This window comes from Crocodylus siamensis, chromosome 15, assembly GCF_052110815.1.
Source record: "Crocodylus siamensis isolate JL-2025a chromosome 15, ASM5211081v1, whole genome shotgun sequence".
Lineage (NCBI taxonomy): Eukaryota > Metazoa > Chordata > Crocodylia > Crocodylidae > Crocodylus > Crocodylus siamensis.
This window is the reverse complement of record NC_143409.1, coordinates 433,626-453,130: the sequence shown is the minus strand read 5'-3', so window position 1 is coordinate 453,130 and position 19,505 is coordinate 433,626. Positions and strand designations below refer to the sequence as shown.

At 58.0% G+C, this 19,505-nt stretch overlaps 1 protein-coding gene across 14 annotated transcripts in view; it reads left to right on the top strand.

Moving 5' to 3' along the window:
- Window positions 1-554: 554 nt before the first annotated feature.
- The window catches only part of PPIP5K1 (diphosphoinositol pentakisphosphate kinase 1), a 71,934-nt gene continuing 52,983 nt past the window's right edge, over window positions 555-19,505 (top strand). For 6 of the 14 annotated variants that reach the window (XR_016439343.1, XM_090029164.1, XM_090029172.1 and 3 more), the window contains exons 1-8: window positions 1,244-2,732; window positions 3,061-3,235; window positions 10,012-10,207; window positions 10,298-10,388; window positions 11,176-11,261; window positions 12,131-12,285; window positions 15,228-15,329; window positions 16,267-16,428. Coding sequence is in view for 13 of the 14 variants with exons in the window: in XM_090029164.1 (XP_089885290.1) it covers window positions 3,089-3,235; window positions 10,012-10,207; window positions 10,298-10,388; window positions 11,176-11,261; window positions 12,131-12,285; window positions 15,228-15,329; window positions 16,267-16,428 (939 nt within the window). In the remaining variant the exon portion in view is untranslated. The other 8 variants (XM_090029162.1, XM_090029163.1, XM_090029159.1 and 5 more) reach the window with 8 other exon arrangements.

Genomic DNA, 19,505 nt, shown 5'->3' with positions numbered 1-19,505 from the left:
AAAGGGTGCCCCACCCCCACCCCCACGCGCCCTCCTCAGGGGCCTGGGAGTCCCGCGGGGCAGGGGGCTGCGCTGTGCCGCTGGGGCCAGGCGCCCCGTCCAGGGACACGGGGGGTTGGGGCACCCCCAGGTGGGATGGGGGGGCAGGTGCCCATCTAGGGGGCCAGGGTCTGGAGCGGGTGGCTCTGGGGAGCCCCGTCCAGGGATGGGGAGGTGGGATGCCCCTGGGGGGGGTCTGGGGTGCCCCATCCAGGGTGGGGGTGTGGGATGCCCCGAGGTGGGGGTCCGTGGAGCTCCGTCCGGGGGTGGGGGAGTGGGATGCCCCGAGGAGGGCAGGTCTGGGGCATCCCATCCAGGGGTGGGGGGTGGAATGCCCCGAGGGGGCGGTCCGGGGTGCCCCGTCCAGGGTGGGGACGCGCGGGTGGCGGGGGGAAGGCGTTTGGCGCCGCGGGGCTGCACCGCCCACTCCGACCGCCAGGGGACGCGCTGCTCCCGCCCGTGTTGCGGCCCGCCCCGCCCCCCGCCGCCCATTGGCTGTGGGCTCCGGGAGCAGGCGGCGATTGGCCGGCCGGACCGGGCCGGGCCGGGCCTGGCGCCGGGAGCAGGTGAGTGCGTGACATGGCGGCGGCGGTGGGAGGCCCCGGGGTCCCCGGCATCCCCCGGACGGGCCCAGCCCGGCCCCGCCGCGCCCCGGCCCCCTTGCCGCGCCCGGGCCGGCGCGCCTGCCAGGCCGAGCGGCTTCCCCCTCCCCCCGTCCCGCCGCGCTCGGCCTGGGGCGCTGTGAGGGCCGTGGGGCGGGGGGCGACTGTGACACCCCCGGCCGGGCCGAGCCGAGCCCGCGGGCGCCGGGCGGTGGGTCGTGCCGCCGCCGCGCTCGCAGGTCCGGGCGGAGGCGCGAGCGGCGCGGTCTGCGCCCGCGCCGGGGGGCCCTGGTGTGGCACCCCGCGCCCGTGCCTGCTCCGGGCCGTGCCGGCGCTGGTCTCGTGGCTGGCGCAGCTCGGGGCGCCTGCCTGTGCCCACCCCCGGGAGCGCGTGGACAGGCCGTAGCGGCTCCCCGGGCTGGCACCGGGGCACAGCGCGCAGCTGCACCGCGCCCCCAGCTCGCGTCCCCGTGGAGGCCGGACAGGAGGCAAAGGGCCACGTGTTCCGGGCACCCACGCAGCGAGGGCGAGACCCCGGGTGTGTCGTCATTTGCGGGTGTGGGGTGGGCGGGCGGGCGGGCAGCCTCGGGGCGAGGGTGGGGGGCCACGGGCAGTACGCTCCGCTGTGCTGGGAGAAGGTGGCACGTGGGCCGAGCGGCCCGGGGCTGCAGTGCTGGTGCCTCGTGGGTGCGCGCACCCTGGAGCGGCTGTCCTGCCAGCAGTGCGTGGCCTGCGGCACTGTGCCGTTTGCTGGCTCGAGCTGGCCTGGGCACGCGTGGCAGGGGTCCGAGTCCTGCCCGTGAGCCGAGAGCTGCGTGGGGGGACGCTGCAGTGGCCTGTGCTGGCAGCTCTGCTTGCTGCCTTCTGCATGCGAGCGGTGGCTCCTTGACGCCCACAGAGCAGATGGGTTTGGATGGAAATGCCTGGTCTCTTTCAGGGGCAAAAAGCAAGGAAGACCCCTCGGGCATGTGACACCACTGCGGCCTCTGGCCTCGGGGAGGCTCCTGTGCCTGCCTGGCTTCTCCATCACTTGTGGTGGTGCCAGGCCCTGTGCCAGGCAAGGCAGGAGCTCAGATTGGCCCCTGCTGCTTTCTGGGCAAGGCTTTTCCAGTCTGCTGCCCCTTGGGGTGGGCTTGTAATATTTGGGCCCTGAGAAGAACAGGCTCAGCCTTGCTGTGCTGGGCTGGGTGCCCAGGCTGGTCATGAAGCCGAGCTCTGGGCACTGCCAGGCTGTGCAGCCTGCAATGGGGAGAGGCACCCTGCATCCCTGTTGGGACAGAGCCTGTGCACGCACTGGCCGTCTGCCCTGGAGGAGTGCAGCTTCCTCACCCCGGCAGGCGGTGAGCAGGCCAGCTCCCACACCCCCTGTCTCCGGACCAGGCCCAGCCGCACTTTCAAGTAGCCAAGGCGCTTTGGTGTTGGTCCACGTGTTCTGTGGCTTTCAGACAGGCCTCGCTGCAGCTGTCTTGTGTTTTGCGCATTGATGCTGCTGGGAGGGTTGTCCCCCATGGCTGGGTTGGGTGAGCAGGGGTGGGTCTGGACTGCACGGATCCCCAGCCGAGTGTTTGATGCCTCCTCTTTCACCCAGCTCCGTCCAGAGGACTCGATGGCTTCTCCTTTCTCTGCTTTGCCTGGTGGGGAAGGAACTTGGGGCGCAAGTCTTTCCCTGCTTGCAGTTGGGAAGGGGGAAGGGAGTGCTGCCATCCCCTCCCTGCGTATGGTGGGTATTGGTGTTACTGCTGCAGCACAAGGCAGATCTGGGCCCCGCGGAAGGGGGGATGCTGCTTCACGGTCTCCTGATGGTGGGGCTCTGGCGCTCTGCCTTGGACTGCGTGGTGCTGCCCTTTGTTCCTTGCAGCAGCCCGGCCCTTCCTGTGATCTGACTTGGGTGCCTCTCCTGAATGGCCTTTCTCTCTGTCTCATTGCAGGTCTCCCTGACCAGCTAAAGGCCTGAGGATCAGGGCTGGAAAGTCACCTTCACTCTCACCCCCCTCCCAGCCTCCTGTCCTAGCCAGTGACCTCGGCTGCAAGAGCTCACAAGCGCACTGTCCTGTGCGCTGAATTAGCTGGCAGCCCGGAACATGCAGCACTGTAAGGGTTAAGTCACTTCAGCACTAGCCATGGCACTGTCCCCTCCCGGCTGCAGGAGGGAGCAGCCTGTCTAACATGGCGCCCACTGGATCCTCCCCCCGGGCGCGGTCCAGTTGCCCTGGCTTCTGCCCCCACCCCACCTAACGGCACCTCTCCCTGCCCAGGTGCTGTCTGCTGGTGCTGCCGTCACGCCCTTGGGTCCCTCCATGCAGCGCCTGCCCTGCCCTGCCCCTGCCCCGTGCACCCTTGGCTCTGCCCCATAGTGTCAGCCCCTGGCTGCTGCCCCTGCTGGCCCTCCTTCATCCTGGTTTGTACGTGATGCTTCCAGAGCGGGATGGTCGGCTCCCCGGACTGTGATGTTGTCCCTGACGACCCCCACTGAGGGCGAGGGCTCCGCTCCCAGGTTTTTTGTTGGTTCCAGAGATGATGAGACAGACTGCCTGGGACCAGACATGAACCCTGACGAGATCGACTTCTTTGAGGATGAGGAGGAGGAGGAATTGGTAAGGAGGGCCAGGGGCTGGTGTGGGGCTGAGCCCAGTCTCAGGCTCTCTGTTTGGTTGGTCTATGTATGTGGTGATTGCTGAGGCCCCAGCTGTTGGCACATACAGGGAAGGTGGCACCTGGCCACATGGTGTGGCAGTCAGGAAAGTGCAGTGTCCTGGATGCCTGTTGGTCCCTGAATAATCGGGTCCCCATGCTCAGCCCTCAGAAGCACCAGGCTGTCTTGCCCAGGAGGAGCAGGGTTTCTGTGGGCCCTTGGGGAGGCGGTGGCTTGACCCCCTGGTGCTGCAGGAAAGGGTATCACCTGTATCGATGCTCTTTTCCTGCATCCATGCTCTCTCCCATGGGGCCCTCCCAGCCCTCTGTGGACTGGGGTCACTCAGGCCCAGCTGCACTTTCTCCTTCCATGGGTGTTCTCATGTCCTCGTGTTCCCTCACTGAGCTGAATTCCCCCAGAACGATGCAGGCAGACTGGTGCGTGGAGCCCACAGGGCCTTTTCCAGACTTCACTTGCAGCTCCTGGGTGCCCCTGCTTCCAATGTGTGATGCTGATGAAGCATCTGGGATCACTTCAGACATGTCCTGTGCCATGCCTGGAAGGGGTCCACACACCTGACGTGTAGGGACGTGTGGAAGGGACTGAGCTGACTGCTCTGGTGTGTGAACAAGGCCCAGTCTATGTTAGCACCAGCTGACATGGAGCAGCTGGTGCTGTGAGTCCACTGGGCCCAGAAGAGCTCTGCTTATCCCAAGGTTATACCTGTTTTCACCTGTGAAATGGCACCGTGAGGTGAAAGGTCACCTCTCCTTGCGGGGGTCCTGGAACGCTGTTGAGCATCTTCCTGCTGCAGTAGCTCCTTGGAAAGCTTGAAGTGTGGCTCTCTGTCATATCCAGCCACAGTGCAGACACAGTGGGGGTCCTGCACACACTTGGCTGTTGCATGATGCTGTGCCAAGTCTGGGCGCTGGCCTGGGACTATGACAGCAGCCTTCCCAGCAGGGGCTGCTTTTGAAACCTGGACATGGTAACCACAACCCAGGAACTCCTGGGTTCAGGAAAGCATCTGAGTTTGGTACCTGTAGCAGTAACCATCCTTTTTGTGACTAGTGCTTGTGCTGGTGTTTCCATAGCTCTTGTCTAATGGGGATTCTTCCCCTGAGCTGCAGACTGGGGAAGGCAGGGTGAGTGTCAAGGCCTGTTGGATATGAAGTGGTAGACCTTGGAGACTTGACCCAGTGCAGTGTTAGGCCAGTCTGGAAGGGAGGTGTCTTGATGGGAGGGACACTCTGAATGCCACGGTGAGGCAGGGTGGGAGGTTGAGGCCTTAACCCAACAAGCCGTGGGTTTGGGCGCTCTGTGCATGCTGGAAGGATGGTGCTGGTGGAAGGTCCTGCTGTCATGTCCAGGACGCCCAGCTTTGTCCTAGTGCAGCTCTCCCCGTCCCTGTCTTCCACCTGGGCTTTGTCGTCCTTGGGGGTGGCAGGTGCTATGTCTCTGCGACAGTTGGTGTCCCTGCCCCAGTGAGTACTTGGGGCCTGTGTGCTTTGCTCCTGGGCTGGGTAGATGCATGGCTTCTCCTCTGGTTGTCCTGCAGAGTGGTCTGGCCCTCTGCCAGCATGGACCCCGCCGAGTGCAGTGCAGGCAACACCCCATCCAGGAGGCTTCCTGACCATGCAGAGTAGTCTGTAACCACAGGAGCGTGGTGGCTGGGCTGGCAGGGCAGACACCCTGCTCTCCTGTGCCACATCCACACCTTTCCCAGGCATGCAAAGGGCCTGGCACCTCCAGGCTGCTCCTGTCTCTGCAGGGTCCCAGAGCCTCTGTGAAACGCCATGCAATCTTGGATGCTAGATTCCTGGATTCAGGGGTTTAAGGCCAGAAGTGCTGGCACCACCTAGTCAGAGGTGCTGTGTGATTCTTTGACACAGCCAGCAAGCCCTCCCTGTGAGGCACCGCAGCTTACTCTGAGTGTGATGTGGGCAGTACAACTGCTCCTGGCTGGGCCTGCTGCTCCATGGGGTCCCTGCTGTCAGATCCCCGCAGGCCATGGGAGTCTCCCCCTCCTGTTCTCTGTGCTGCGCCAGGTGGATCAAGCCCCTGGAGTCCCACTAGAAAGTCTGTTCCTGACCCCTGTGTGGCCTTGCTCACCTCCAGCTTGTTGTTGCCCTTCCCCAGTTGTGGATGCATGGCTTCAGGAGTGGCCACACTGGCTCCACAGGCTGGGGTGATGGGGAGGCTTGGACACATGTAACAGTCAGGCTGGTGTACGTGCAGTTCAAACTGGAAGCAGACAGATGTGCATGCCTGTTCAAACTGGTTAAAAGCTGCCTGGAAGGGTTCAAAGTGTAGCTGGAAAATGGAGCCCTCCCTTGGACCGGCTCACAGTGAAGCGGTTAGCGTTGTGTGTGGACATGCGGTGTCCTGTGTCGTGGGTCTCGTCAGTCCCCCAGGCATTCCACACTGCACTGCTCCTTGTGCCCCTCCTTCTGGGCCTCCCAAGCCCTGTGTCATGCCCCTCCAGCCCCTGCAAGCAGGATCCCCTGCCCGTGGTCAGACAGGCATCTGCAGACTTTGGTCAAGTGCAGGCCAGTGAGGTTCACTGAACTTGCATTTGGGAGAGAAAGAAAAGCAGACATGAAAACCCCAGCTACAGGTCTCCCACCCCTGGGATCCACAGTATGGAAGCAACCCCCCCTCTCCCCCTTGCTCCTCCACTGGGTCAGGGTAGGTGCTTTGTCTCACTTCCGCAGTTGGAGCCGTGGCACCACAGTTCCTGAAAGGCACCTGCTTTACTGGGGCGCTACATCGTCATATGTGCAGAGACCTCCAGCCCACAACAGCTGTGACCCGGGTCCCAGTGGTGATGCTGGGGACTGGCTTCGTTGTCATGTGTGTTTGCACTCAGTGCCTCTGTCCCCACCTATACATCTGAAGAGGCGCGTTGCCCCCAGAGCTGAGATCACCCTCACCCTGCGTTGCTGTATTGCAGGGTGGGATCCTGCATTGGTCAGTGCTCCGTGGTCCTAGGTGTGAGCTGAGGCTGATGCTATTTCATATTTCATAGATTTCATAGACATTAGGGCTGGAAGGGACCTCGGGAGATCATCGAGTCCAGCCCCCTGCCCAAAGGGCAGGAAGTCAGCTGGGGTCATAGGATCCCAGCAAGATAAGCATCCAATTTACTCTTGAAGGTGTTCAGTGTAGGTGCTTGAACCACCTCCGCTGGCAGACTGTTCCAGACCTTGGGGGCTCGGACAGGAAAGAAATTCTTCCTTATGTCCAGCCTGAAACAGTCTTGCAGGAGTTTGTGACCGTTCGACCTTGTCATTTCTCGGGGCGCTCTGGTGAACAGACGTTCCCCCAGATCCTGGTGGTCACCCCGATAAACTTATAGGTGGCCATCAGATCACCCCTGAGCCTACGCTTTTCCAGGCTAAAGAGTCCCATGGCTCTCAGCCTGTCTTCGTAAGATCTGTTTTCCTGACCTCTGATCATGCGCGTGGCTCTCCTCTGGACTCTCTCAAGCTTCTCCACCTCCTTTTTGAATTGTGGAGCCCAAAACTGGACACAGTACTCCAGCTGCGGCCTCACCAAGGCCGAGTACAAGGGGAGAATGACGTCCCGGGATTTGCTCGAGAAGCATCTATGGATGCACGCCAGCATTTTGGTCGCTTTATTAGCTGCAGCATCGCATTGCAGGCTCATGTTCATCTTGTGGTCAATGATGACCCCCAAGTCTTTTTCTTCTGCAGTGCTATCCAACGTAGCACTGCCGAGCCTATAAGGGTGCTGCAGGTTTTTCCTCCCAAGGTGGAGAACCTTGCATTTTTCGGTGTTAAACACCATGAGGTTCTCGTCTGCCCATTTGCTGAGCTTGTCCAGGTCAGCCTGGATCACCCGCCTATCTTCTGGCGGGGATGCTTTGCCCCAAAGTTTGGTGTCATCGGCGAACTTGGCCAGTCCACTCCTGACTCCAGTGTCCACATCGTTAATGAAGATGTTGAACAGTATGGGTCCCAGGACAGAGCCTTGAGGGACCCCACTGGTTCCAGGGCACTATGATGAGTGACTGCCATCAATCACAACCCTCTGGGTCCGACCACAAAGCCAATTTCCCAGCCAGCGGATCGTGGTGGAGCCAAGGCCACAACTGGGCAGTTTGGCCAAGAGGTGATCATGGGATACCAGATCAAAAGCTTTTTTGAAGTCAAGATATATGACATCAATCTCTTCTCCCTTGTCCAGGTGATAGGTCACCTGGTCATAGAAGGAAATGAGATTGGTCAAACAAGACCTACCCGCAACAAACCCGTGCTGGCTGTCCCTTAGGATGTTAGCCTGGGCCAGTCCCTCAAGGATGGCCTCCTTAATAAACTTTTCTAAGATCTTCCCCAGGATAGAAGTCAGGCTAATGGGCCTGTAGTTAGCCGGATCCACTCTCCTCCCTTCCTTGAAGATCGGCACCACATTGGCCTTCTTCCAGTCTTCGGGCACTACACCAGAGCGCCAGGAGCTCTCAGAGATCCGTGCCAGGGGCTGGGCTATGACGCTCGCCAGCTCCTTGAGTACCCTGGGGTGCAGGTTGTCAGGGCCAGCTGACTTGAAGGTATCCAGCTTCTCAAGGTGTTCCTTCACGAGGTCAGCATTGATGGAGGGTAGGGGATCCCCATCACCCGGATCTCCCTGTCCCATAGCAGTCATGGGCATCCCCTGTGACTGATGAAAGACTGACGCAAAGTACCTATTTAATAGGTTGGCTTTTTCCTGGGCGTCAGTTGTCAGTTGCCCCATCTGGTTTAGCAGGGGTCCAACATTGCCCTTGCTTTTCCTCTGGCTCCCCACATACCTGAAAAAGGACTTTTTGTTGTCCTTGATGCCTGAAGCTAGTTGGAGTTCAGTTGCAGCCTTGGCTTTCCTGGTTTGGTCCCTGCAGGACCGGACCAGCGCGGAGTAATCCTCCTTGGAGGTGAATCCCGTCCTCCATCCTTTGTAGGCTTTCCTTTTTAGCCGCAGGAGATCCGCTAGGTCCCTGGAGAGCCAGGCGGGCTGCTGTGCCTTCTTGCTCCCTTTCCTCCGTGTTGGAATAGATTTAGCTTGTGCACTGAGGATCGCTTCCTTGAGAAGCAACCACTCTTCTTGAACTCCCATCTCCCTGGGGTCATGGTCCCTGAGGGCCTGACCGACAAGCCTCTTGAGCTTGTCAAAGTTGGCTTTTCTGAAGTCAAGGACTTCTGTGTTGCTGACTGACTTGCCAGCTTTACGGCGGATGGTGAAGGTGATCAGCTCGTGGTCGCTGTCACCCAACTTCCCATCGATCACTAGGTCGCCGATTATGAGACATCCTGCTCACTGACCAGTAAGCTGGAGTGCTCCCGTTCAGTGACCTGCCTCTCTGTAGTTACCCCCTCCCTCCACAGCGTGACTGTCCCCTGCAAGCCTTGTCAGGAATTGCTTTCTCCCTGGTCGTTAACATCTCTCCCAATTAGTGGGGGGCTAGTCCCAGGGGACTGTGCTAGATGTAGCTGCTCCCTACCACATCCCCTTGAAATGGGTCAGTTTGCTGGCATCTGATCCATTTAACATGAGCCGTACTTGTGGTGTCTTGTTCTAGCTTCCTTCTTGGGTCGCTCTGGCTGTGCCTGCCTTCTCGAGGCCTGGCACAGCATTCAAGCCCCAGCTGAAAGTGCAGACTGTTTGGGGTCATGGTGTCCAGGTCTCTGCTTCGGTTTGAGGCCATGGGCTTCCAAGTACAGCCTCCAGAGCTTTTTCGGGCAGACCTCATTGAACAGAGCCAAGTGAGCCAGTGATGCCACCACAGGCTGTCTGAGGGGAGAACAAACAGCCAGAGCTCTCTGCTGGTGCTGGGGGACTCCCTGTCTGTGCAGCAGACTGATTTCGGGCTGCACGTTGAGAGCAATCAGTATTTCCCCCCCTCCCTGCCTTCCCTTCTTGCGTATTTGAGTCTCGCAGCAGCAGGGTAAAGTGCCAGCCCCCCTACAGTACAGGTGCCATCTGCTCGGCATGCCAGCATTTGGCTCCTCCTGGATGTCACTGGCAAGGAGCTCCTTGCAGGCTGGTCCTTGTTGCTTTTCCCAGAAACAACCCCAGTCCCTTTCTGGGGGAAGGGACAGAGCAGAAAGGCCAACAGTGGCCGGCCTGGCCATGCTATGGGGCCCCGTTTTAAGTGCTGCTCTCCAGGCACTGGGTAGTAAACATTTGTCCTTTCTCTCCATTCCCTTAGACTTGGTCTCAGTCGTGATCCCATTAGCATGTGGGGCTTTTCAGGGGCCAGGGAAGCAGGTTGTAGGTACTTGCTCAGTTTTTATGCCCTTCTGCTCCAAAGCCTTGGGCGATGTCTCCAGAATAGCTGGCAGATGGCACTTGCTGCCTGTAGGACATGCCCTCGGGGTGAGCAAGGGCTGTGCTTCTCCCTGGTGCAGTTGCCTCTGCAGTCTATGGCTCTGTGTGTGTGTACACATGCAGGGGTGTTGCACGCTAGTGCCCTGGTTATGCATTTGCAGCACTTCCAGGGGTGACCAAGGTTTACATGGGCACCTGGCGGGAGGAGGAGACTCATCTGCCACAGGAGCAGGCACATCAAAGGGTCTTTAATGGTTCCCACCTGCTGAGCCCTGTCTCCTGAGTTGGCTTCAGATGAAGCATATGTGAGCTGGGGAGAGCCCTGGCCTGCTCCCACTGCCATCTTCTCTCATCCTGCAAGGGAGCTTGCTGTCCAAGCTTGCCTGCACTGACCTGCCTGTATCTCTCCCCCAGCCCCCGGAGCGGCAGATTGTGGTGGGGATCTGCGCCATGACCAAGAAGTCCAAGTCGAAGCCCATGACGCAGATCCTGGAGCGCCTGTGCAAGTTTGAGTACATCACAGTGGTGGTGATGGGTGAGGACGTCATCCTGAATGAGCCTGTGGAGAACTGGCCGCTTTGCGACTGCCTCATCTCCTTCCACTCCAAAGGTAAAGGTCAGGGCAGCAGCCTCTGCCTGCTGCTTCCCCTGGACCGGCCTGTGGCATGCGCAACTCATCGCTCCTCCCCGTGTCTCCCAGGATTCCCTCTGGACAAGGCCGTGGCCTACGCCAAGCTGTGCAAGCCCTTCCTGATCAACGATCTTGACATGCAGTATTACATCCAGGATAGGTGGGTTCCTGCCTACCAGAGCCCCCTCCCCATGGCCTGCTCTGTGGCTACAGCACCACCTTTCATGGGGTTTGTGTGCCGCTGTGCTCTGTGATGAGATGGCTGGGAACTGGCTGGGGTGAGGCAAGGAAGGAGGAGCTGCAGGAACAGCCATCCCCATGTCAGGACAGGGCAGAAGCTCATGGACCAAGCTGGAGCAGTTAGTGCAGGGGGTGAGCTCCAGGACAGTGAGCTGGCATGGCTGGGAGATTCCTGGCTGGCAGTAAGCAACAGGGAGAGCAGACAGGGTCCCTGGGTGGGGAAGTTACCGATGCTTCAAACCATGAATTGGGCGCCCAGGTGCAGCTTTTCACGGGCTTGGCCCTGTCCCCCAAAGCATACAAGGCATCACATGGGGGAGAGTCCCAGCTCCCTGTTGGGTGCAAAAGCCTTGAGATGCTCCCTGAGCAGGGGAAGCCACTGACCCTCAGCTGTCTGCCTGGTGCTGGTGAGGTGTGGGCTGGATGTTTGCTACCCAGAGGTCTGGGCCTTGGGGTTGGGCCAGTGTGCAGGGACCTGGGCGGAGGATCTCTGCCCCCCACAGGCAGTACCAGCACCCTTGTGTGTGCCACACCAGGAAGGGGAGGGGCAGGTGTGAGCAAGGCCTTGGCCCCATCACGCTGGCTTTGCTCTGCTCTTGGCCTAAGGTCTAGCACTCAGTTTTGTTGCTGCTTGAGCCCCAAGGCCTCAGTGGAGACCTCCCAGCCCCCTGCGCTGGCTGTCGCCAACTGTGCTGTGTCCCCTGCAGGCGGGAAGTGTACCGGATCCTGCAGGAGGAGGGCATAGACCTGCCCCGCTATGCTGTGCTCAATCGCGACCCCGATAAGCCAAACGGTGAGTGTCCCCGGGGAGCTGGGAGCAGCCGGCATCCAGCTCTCCTCCCCAGTGAGCTTGGCATCGATGGGGCTGGTTGTTGGCGAGCTTGGAACTGGGGCTCAGGCATGGAGGAGGGTGACTGGACTGTGCTAGTGCTCCTGCTCGGACTTAAACCCAGAGGCTCCTGACTAGAGGGTCTTGCCCTTCTGCTCAGGGTCAGACTGATGCCACATTTGGGGTCAGGAAGGAATTTTACCCCATGCTCAGAGTGGTGTAGACTGGGGTTTTTTGCCTTCCTCTGTAGCATGGGGCATGGCCTCTGCATTGGGTCCCTTGAGTGTATATTGGCAACCTTTTATAGCAGCAAGAAGTTAGCTGCTGCAGTCCTGCTTTCCCTGTGGCAGGGTCCAGGGTGATGCCTTATGTTGGGTTGGGGTTGACTGTAGTTTTGCTCAGAGGTTGGACAGTGGATGTGTCTGGGCTGGTTTGCACAGGGCCAGTGATCCTGCCACAGGCAGGGGTTGGATTAGATGTGGCCTCTGCAGGTCCCTGCCAGCCCCATGACCCTGTGGTTCTGACCCCCAGCACCCACTTGAGAGTCAGAGTGCCATTATCCTGGGTTCAGTGCTCCTGCCTGGGATGCCTGGATGGGGCCTGTCTGTCCAGGCCTTTCACAGCATCCCAGAGGAGCCTTGCTGCATAGTGCATGCTCTAAGAGGGAGCTGGAGCAGGTCTGACTTGGCCACATGGCTGACCCAGACATGGGGCTGAGGGCCAGGTGCCAGAGCATGCCAGCTGCCGAGGCTGCAGGGCCCTGCTTGGGGCTGGGTGGTGATAAGTAGGGGTCTTGTGCAGGCTCCCCACCCCTGACAGCACACTGTCTGCAGAGTGCAACCTGGTGGAGGGTGAGGACCATGTGGAGGTGAATGGCGTCATGTTTCCAAAGCCATTTGTGGAGAAGCCAGTCAGTGCCGAGGATCACAATGTCTACATCTACTACCCGTCCTCCGCCGGTGGGGGCAGCCAGCGGCTCTTCCGGAAGGTGAGAAGCTCTGCTGCCCAGCTCCCTTGTGCATGGGGTGGGGTGCGAGCACTGCAGCATTCCCTGTCAGCAGCTAGCGGGATCCACATGTGTCTCCATAATCCTGGGGGAGGTTCCCAGTGGGTTGCTGGCTGGCTTAGCTTTGTTGTCTGTGTTTGTCAGGCAAACGCTGCTGCTGCTGTTGTGAATCTTGCCGTGAAACCCCTCTCAGGTGTTGCAGAAGGAAGGTTCTGGCAGCCTCACGAACTAGTGCACTCTGTTCAGAGTGCCTGGCTTGGCTGGTTTTGCTCTTGTCCTCGTGTTGCAGCCTGAGCTCTGTCAGGTGGGACCTAGTTGGGAACATGCCTAGCACGATGCAGATGCCAGTCCACAAACATGGTTCCTGTAACTGGGAAGCTCCATCTGGATGGTCTCGTCTGCCTGTGAGGTTCAGGGGTATGATTTTAAGGGAAAGGCTTGTGTGGCCCTGGGTACCTTTGTGCTACCGACAGCAGTGTCACTCATGTGCCCCAGAGGATTTTGCTTCCATCTGTTGTAGACAATAGGAGGCCTCAGCTCTGCCGAAGCTGTAGGCTGATGCAGAGGCTTCACAGTGACACCGCTTGCTTTCCCATCCCTGCATCAGTGTATGCAGCAGAACCCCCTGTCCTCCCAGACATGTGCTTGGGAAGTCCTGCTGGAGTCTTTCTTGTGGCTCCATGTCCCATTTCCCTTGCTGCCTTTCAGGCTGCAGCCGGTGGCTGTACTAGGGGCACAGGCAGGGAACTGGGGGTGTATCTAGGCAGCAGGTGGAAGTGAAGCTGGAACTCTAGGTCCCCTCCCTGCTCCAGGAAGTGAGCCATGTCGTTTGCACCTGGCATGCGTTTGGTGTGGTGGGTTTTGCTTTGGGCCCGGGCCCAGGCCCGTCCCTTTGACTGAAAAGTCCGGGCAGTCTCTGGATGAAAGTCTGGCTGTCCCTGGTGCTGGAGCAGATGGCCTGCTAGGGCAGCAAGAGCCAAGCGATAGAGCCCATGGGGCTGGGGGCTCCCTGACCAGAGATGGTCACAGTGAAGGAAGCACCCTCATACAGAACCCCCGGCAGGGGTGACAGCGTCTGACCTCTGATCCCTTTTCCACCCAGCCACCATGGCAGTGCATCATTTGAATTCTGTGGGCTGGCCCCTGCCCTTTCAGTGCCCTTTTCATGGTGTAAAGCTAAACCTCCTGCTCAGCTTTGGTGTTGGTGGCATGGGGGGTGGGTCCCATGCTGCCCTTTGGACTCAGCCCATTGGTGTAGCTGGTCCCACGGGAAGTACGTCTTGTGGCATGGTCTGAATAGAGTCAGTGGTGTGAGGGGTAAACTGCCAGCTAGCTCTTTGCTGGGCACAAGCCAAGCCAAGGTGTGCTCTGGCCTGGCCAGGGCAGGATGCAGGAAAATGACATAGGCAGACAAGGTTCTTTGGGTAAATCTGATAGTCAGAAAAGATTTTCTTTGCAAACTTTTAGGTACAAATATCTTTTGTCAGACTGAGAAAGCATTTGCAGTTTGTATGTGCTGTTCCTGGGTGGAGTGAATAGTAAAGAGGCCAGAGGCTGGGCTGCATGTTAGAAAGCCAGTCAGTGAAGATGTAAATTGAGGAGTCAGTATGTGAGAGACAGGCGGGGCAGGGGATGAATGGAGCTGGTAAATAGTGGATAGGTACCTGGGGAGTCAGATGTCAGGCAGGTTATGACGTGTCATAAATCCAGTGTCTATATTTAGTCCATGATCTTTTGTATCCAGGAGGTTGATGAAGTGAAGTTTGAAGGCTCATCTGTGAAAAGTGTTTTGTAAATTCCCTTTGAGGATCAGAACTGAGAGGTTGGAGAGAGAGTGGTTTTCTTGTGAGAAATGTGCCCCCACCGATAATTGGGTATTTTGTCTTTGATAGATTTCTGATGTGGCTTCATTCTGGTGCTCAGTTGTTGTTTGGTGTCTCTTGCGTATTTTTTATTGGGGCATTTGATGCATTGGATGAGATTGCTGGAAGTGCAGCTGTAATATCTAGGAATGCTGATGGTTCTGTTGTGGGGGGTAGTAATTGTGGGGGGGGTGGAGTTATGTTGGCAGGTTTTGCATTTCTTGTCATAGCATGGCCTGGATCCATTTGGTGTGTTTTGCGCTGTGGGAAGTTTACTTCAGCTGATGAGGTTAGCAAGGTTCAGTGCTTGTTTGAAGGCTCAGATGGGCTGTTCTGGGAAGATCTTTTTAAGAATTGGGTTGTCTTCTAGTACTGGTAGCAATTCTTCGGGGATTTTCTGTATAGGTTTGGGGGAGGGGTGATCTGTCATAACGAGTGGTGTGCGATTCATGGGGTGTTTCCTTCTGTACTGCAGCAATTCCTCACGTGGTATCCGGGTGGCTCTTTCAAAAGTGTGATCTATCTCTCTGGAGGAATGTCCTTGTTGAGTGAAAGCATTTTTGCGATTTGTGAGGTGGTGATAATGGGTGTTCTCCTCGGTGCAAATTTGGTGGTATCTGAGGGCTTGGCTGCATACTACAGCTTTCTCAGCATGTTTAGCATGATTGCTGGTTCTGTGCAGCTATGTATGTTGGTCTGTGGGTTTCTTGTGTTGTATATCATGGTCTGTATTTTTATCATCATGTCTAAAAAGATGTTGGTGCTGGAGTATTCAAGAGATGGTCTGAAAGGTATTTGTACCTGCAAGCTTGTAAAGAAGATTTTTTCCAACTATTTGAGTTAGGCAGGTACAGTTCTTTATTAGATTTTGTCCTTAGACCAACACAGGTGCAACCTGTACCCCAACATGGAGAGTGCACAGGGTGAGGAGGATCTGTTGTGTCACCAGCTGCCTTTTCCCCATCACTGCTGGCTGACAGGGCTTCAGCACATGCCCAGCAGCAGCAAGGCTTTAGTAAACTCATTCTGCCACCTCTCAGGCGCCTCCACCTGTGATTTCAGATCGGCAGCCGGAGCAGCGTGTACTCCCCTGAGAGCAGTGTGCGGAAGACGGGTTCATACATCTATGAGGAATTCATGCCCACGGATGGCACGGATGTCAAGGTGAGGGCAGGGCTGGGGTGGGAGGTCTCTGCCACTTCTGGCTGTTGAGGGGTTTCCAGCCCTCCTCTGCAGGTGTGAGTGCTTCCCTGGGGTGAGCCCTGAGGCTTTAGACACTCGTGACACTTAGACTGGGTTAAATGCAGTTTTAACCTGAAGCAGATGGACCTTACAAGCCTTTCAAACCTGTTTGAAGCTGCCTGTGACCATTCAAAAGTGTAGCTGGAAAATGAAGTGCTGCTCTTGGACTGGTTCAGTGTTTCATGTGTCCAGCAAGCATTCCGTGACACTGGTCTGGTCAGCCCTCCTGGCCGCCACGCTGCTTTGCACGTGCCGCCTCCTTCCCCCTGCTACTCTATGCAGGCAGAACTCAACAATCCTCCCCCCTGCCCCTCTTCCTTCTTTCTTCTTTTTTGCCTTTGTTGGCACTTCTTATCACTGAGCCCCTTGCACAGCTTGTCCAGTGAAAGCATCTGTCTAACAACCAGCTGCCCTCACTCCCTACCTGACACAGCCGTGTATCACGCTCCTTCAGCCCCTGCAAGTGCTACCTGCACCCCTCATCAGACCAGCCTCTGCAAACTTTGGTCAAGTGCAGGCCGATGAGGGTCACTGAACTCATGCTGAGGAGGGAAGGGAAAGCAGACAAGGGACAGTGCACAGCCACAGGGGCCCAAAGTGTGGATGCAAGCGTCCTCCTCTGCACTCCCTCATCATGAGGCAGGCTGGGCTGGGTGCTCAATCCCACCCCCACTGCCAAGGGCCACAGCTCTTCATGCAGCTGAGAACCAGCTCCCAGCTCCTGTGCTGCTGCTGTCACTGCAGATGCAAATGGGGAAACACAGGCACCAGAACCTCTCCTGCTTCTCTGCCTCTGCAGCTTGGATGCAGCCTCAGAGCCAAGTTAGTTCTGACTTGGGCCCCTCTCATCTCTGCTTAGGTGTACACAGTGGGGCCGGACTATGCCCATGCAGAAGCTCGGAAGTCCCCAGCACTGGACGGGAAGGTAGAGCGGGACAGTGAGGGGAAGGAGATCCGCTATCCGGTCATGCTGACAGCCATGGAGAAGCTGGTAGCCAGGAAAGTCTGTGTGGCCTTTAAGGTTCGTGCCTCCTGCTTTGCAGGGAGTAGATGGTTCCCTGCTTGCCTCCAAGGCACCCACTTCTGCCCGAGTCTGTTGTCTGGGCTCTGATATTTCAGCACCCCACAGCTGGGCATGGTCAGGCCTGCTGCCGGCTGTGCTGGCTGCTCATGCACGGGGGACAGGCAGGTGGTAAGGACGTATTGGCTCATATTTGAAGTGTTTGGGATGTGACTGCCTGGATGTGCTCTGCCCCCAGTCTGCTCTAGTCAGGCCCTTTTTGCTGCTAATTCTCTTTCTCATACGTCTCTTAGTGTCTTGGTTTCTTCCCCTGCCCTTCAGTGCCTGTTGCCTCAGGTCCATGGGTCCTTGTTCTTTGTTGCATGCCTGTGTGGGCTTCACTCATGGAAGTGCTTGCTCAGTGTGCTCACATCAGGCTGGTGGCAGCAGGCTCTCCAGGGCAGCTGGTGCAGAGGCCTGGCTGCCTAAGCCCTATCAGTGCTGTGGTGCCCCTGCTATGAGTTGGGGAACCCTCGCGGCTTTGCTCACCATCCTTCCCAAGCATTTGGTCCTTCACTCTGCAGAAATGATTTAAGGAGTCTTCTCTGCTCGGGGGACTGTTCTCTTGAAACTGGAGACCTCTGACCCTGTTATGTGCAGAACCCCTGGGCTTCCATAACATCCTCCCTCTGTGCCTGTTGTGCCCCAAGTGATGGGCCTGTTTGTGCCCTATTTGCCTAGAAATGCAGCATTTGCAGAACTGTCAAGAAAGGGGCCCTGGGTTGTCGGGAGCAGGGCTGAGGGGATCCCGCTTAGAACAGACTGTGCTTGGGCTCTTCCCTTGGACATCCAGGAGCTGAAAGGCCCAACTTTCCCTTGCCTGGAAGTGACCCGCCAGCACCTCCTGCCCTGCTGAAGAGGTCAGACTCGGGTTGCTCTGATAAGAGATGTAGCCCTTTAGCTGGGCCTTCAGCCAAGGTCATCAAGCCTCTGGCTTGCTAGCACCCGATGAAGTTTCCAGGACCAGGAAACAGATGGTGTCTGTAAGGGCTCTGCAGAGTCTGCCAATGCCATGGTAAGAGTGAGGGTGTCAGGTGGGACTAGGGAGCATTGATGTGAATTGTACCATGGAGTCCAGTGCAGGCTGGGCTGACTGCTGAGACCAGCCCCAGCTAGACCGACTGTACCAGTGCTCAGAACAGCTGTAGTTTTGATGCTGTTGATGCCAGAGGCCTGTGTGGGGTGTACTGGTCTTTCAGTACTGGGCTCCCCATTGCCTTACTCGGCACTGACTTAACCACCACTGGTGCTCTTTATGTTCCTGTTTCCCCGGGTTCAGAGCTGCTCTCTACCTTTGCTTCCTCCCATGACCACCTTGGGCTTTCCAAAACCTGAAGCAGGCCCATGCCAAGATCATCCCAACAGCCTGAGCCTGGCTGAGGCCACATTACTTCTCCAGGCCAATTGCCTGTCCTGTGAGCCACCAGCATCCCAGGATCATGATTGGGCTGGCTGGCTATGGGCTGTGGTAGCGTCCCTGGTCACTGTAACATCAGCCAGAGGCTGAGCACCTCGGGTCTCCCGTATACATCAGGTGGCAAAAGCAAGGACTTGCTGATGCCTCCCCTTGGCGTGTGCCTGCAGCACTGGTAGATGCTGCCGCAGCTAGTTCCCTGCCAGTCTGTCCTGAACCACCCACCTTGGGAGAAGAGGAATGGCCTCTGGGTGCACCCAGTTTTCCCCTCTATCACTGGCAGAGTGAAGGACTTGGGAGCAGCCCCAGGGCCTGCAGTGGCAGCGTTGCTTGCTCAGCATCCCTCTTCCCAGCAGTTTGTGGAGGATTGTCTTTAGCCTGGTTCTGTCAGGATGTAGTCAAGATTTTAGACTACATATCAGGAGGCGCTACTTCACTGTCAGGGCGGCTAGGACCTGGAGCCAACTTGCAAGAGAAGTGGTGCTGGCTCCTACCCTGGGGGTCTTTAAGAAGAGGCTGGACAATCACCTTGCTGGGGTCATTTGACCCCAGTACTCTTTCCTGCCATGGCGGGGGGTCAGACTTGATGATCTGCTCAGGTCCCTTCCGACCCTACTAACTAAGAAATTATGAAGTGTGCTCCAGGCAGATGGTTTCCTCTGCAAAGCCCAGACCTTGTGTGTAGCTGGGCATAGGCTCATTCCAGGCCCAGGCACTCACAAAAGGGCAGTGCAATCCCCCAGTCACCCATTCCCTATGCACTAGGCTGTTGCAGCCCTGCAGATGCTCTGCAATGGGATGTGCTGAGACCTGAGTGCTGTGGCCCGTCTGTGCATAGTACGTCTCTGCACATTTCTCCATCTCCCCCTTCCCCCGCTTCCTGCTTGGGAGCTGGGGCCCCAGGGATTCTGCGGAAGGCTGAGGCCGTTCTGCCCTTTGGTTGGTTGAGCTGGATGCGTGGACCTGAGCAGGGCTTGTGTACCCCTGATGGGGTCAGCTCCTGGCAGGCTGACGTGGTACTGTGATGCCCACCTGCCTCGTGGGGTACATTTTTGGCTAGCATATCCCAGAGACCAGCAGCGATGGTGGTCATGGGGAACCCTTTCCTAGCTGTGTGCTCCTGCCCTGGCTGCCCTGCTCCTTTGGTGCTGGCACAGCCACGTGGCTCAGCACCTCCCCTGGGCACGAGCTGTGCTGATGGCAGGGCTGGGACCTGTGCTGGCACTGCTTCATCTTCCCATGTAGGGAACTGCCCTGGCTGCTGTGCTCGGTGTCCTGCGTGTGCTTGTGTCCTTGCCCGTGAGGCTGCTCTGCCCCTCTGCCACTTGGCTGGCCTTGCCTCTGCTTAGGCCTTCCCTGCCCTGCTGGGCCACAGGCAGCAGCTAGGTGCTTGGGTGATTCAGCCATCTTGCTCCAGCCACCGCTGGACACAGTAAACTGCTCTACGCTTCTGTGCAGTCTCACTGGGCCCAGGTCTCTTTGGGCTCTGCCTTTACCCTGCAGGGCTCCCACAGCCCATGCAGAAGTGTCCCTGCCCCTGTCTTGGCTGCCTTTGTCCTGCCTTCTGTCGCTCTGTCTACCTCCCTTCTCCCCCAGCTCTTTGTGTTCTCTCCTGCCTGGAGGG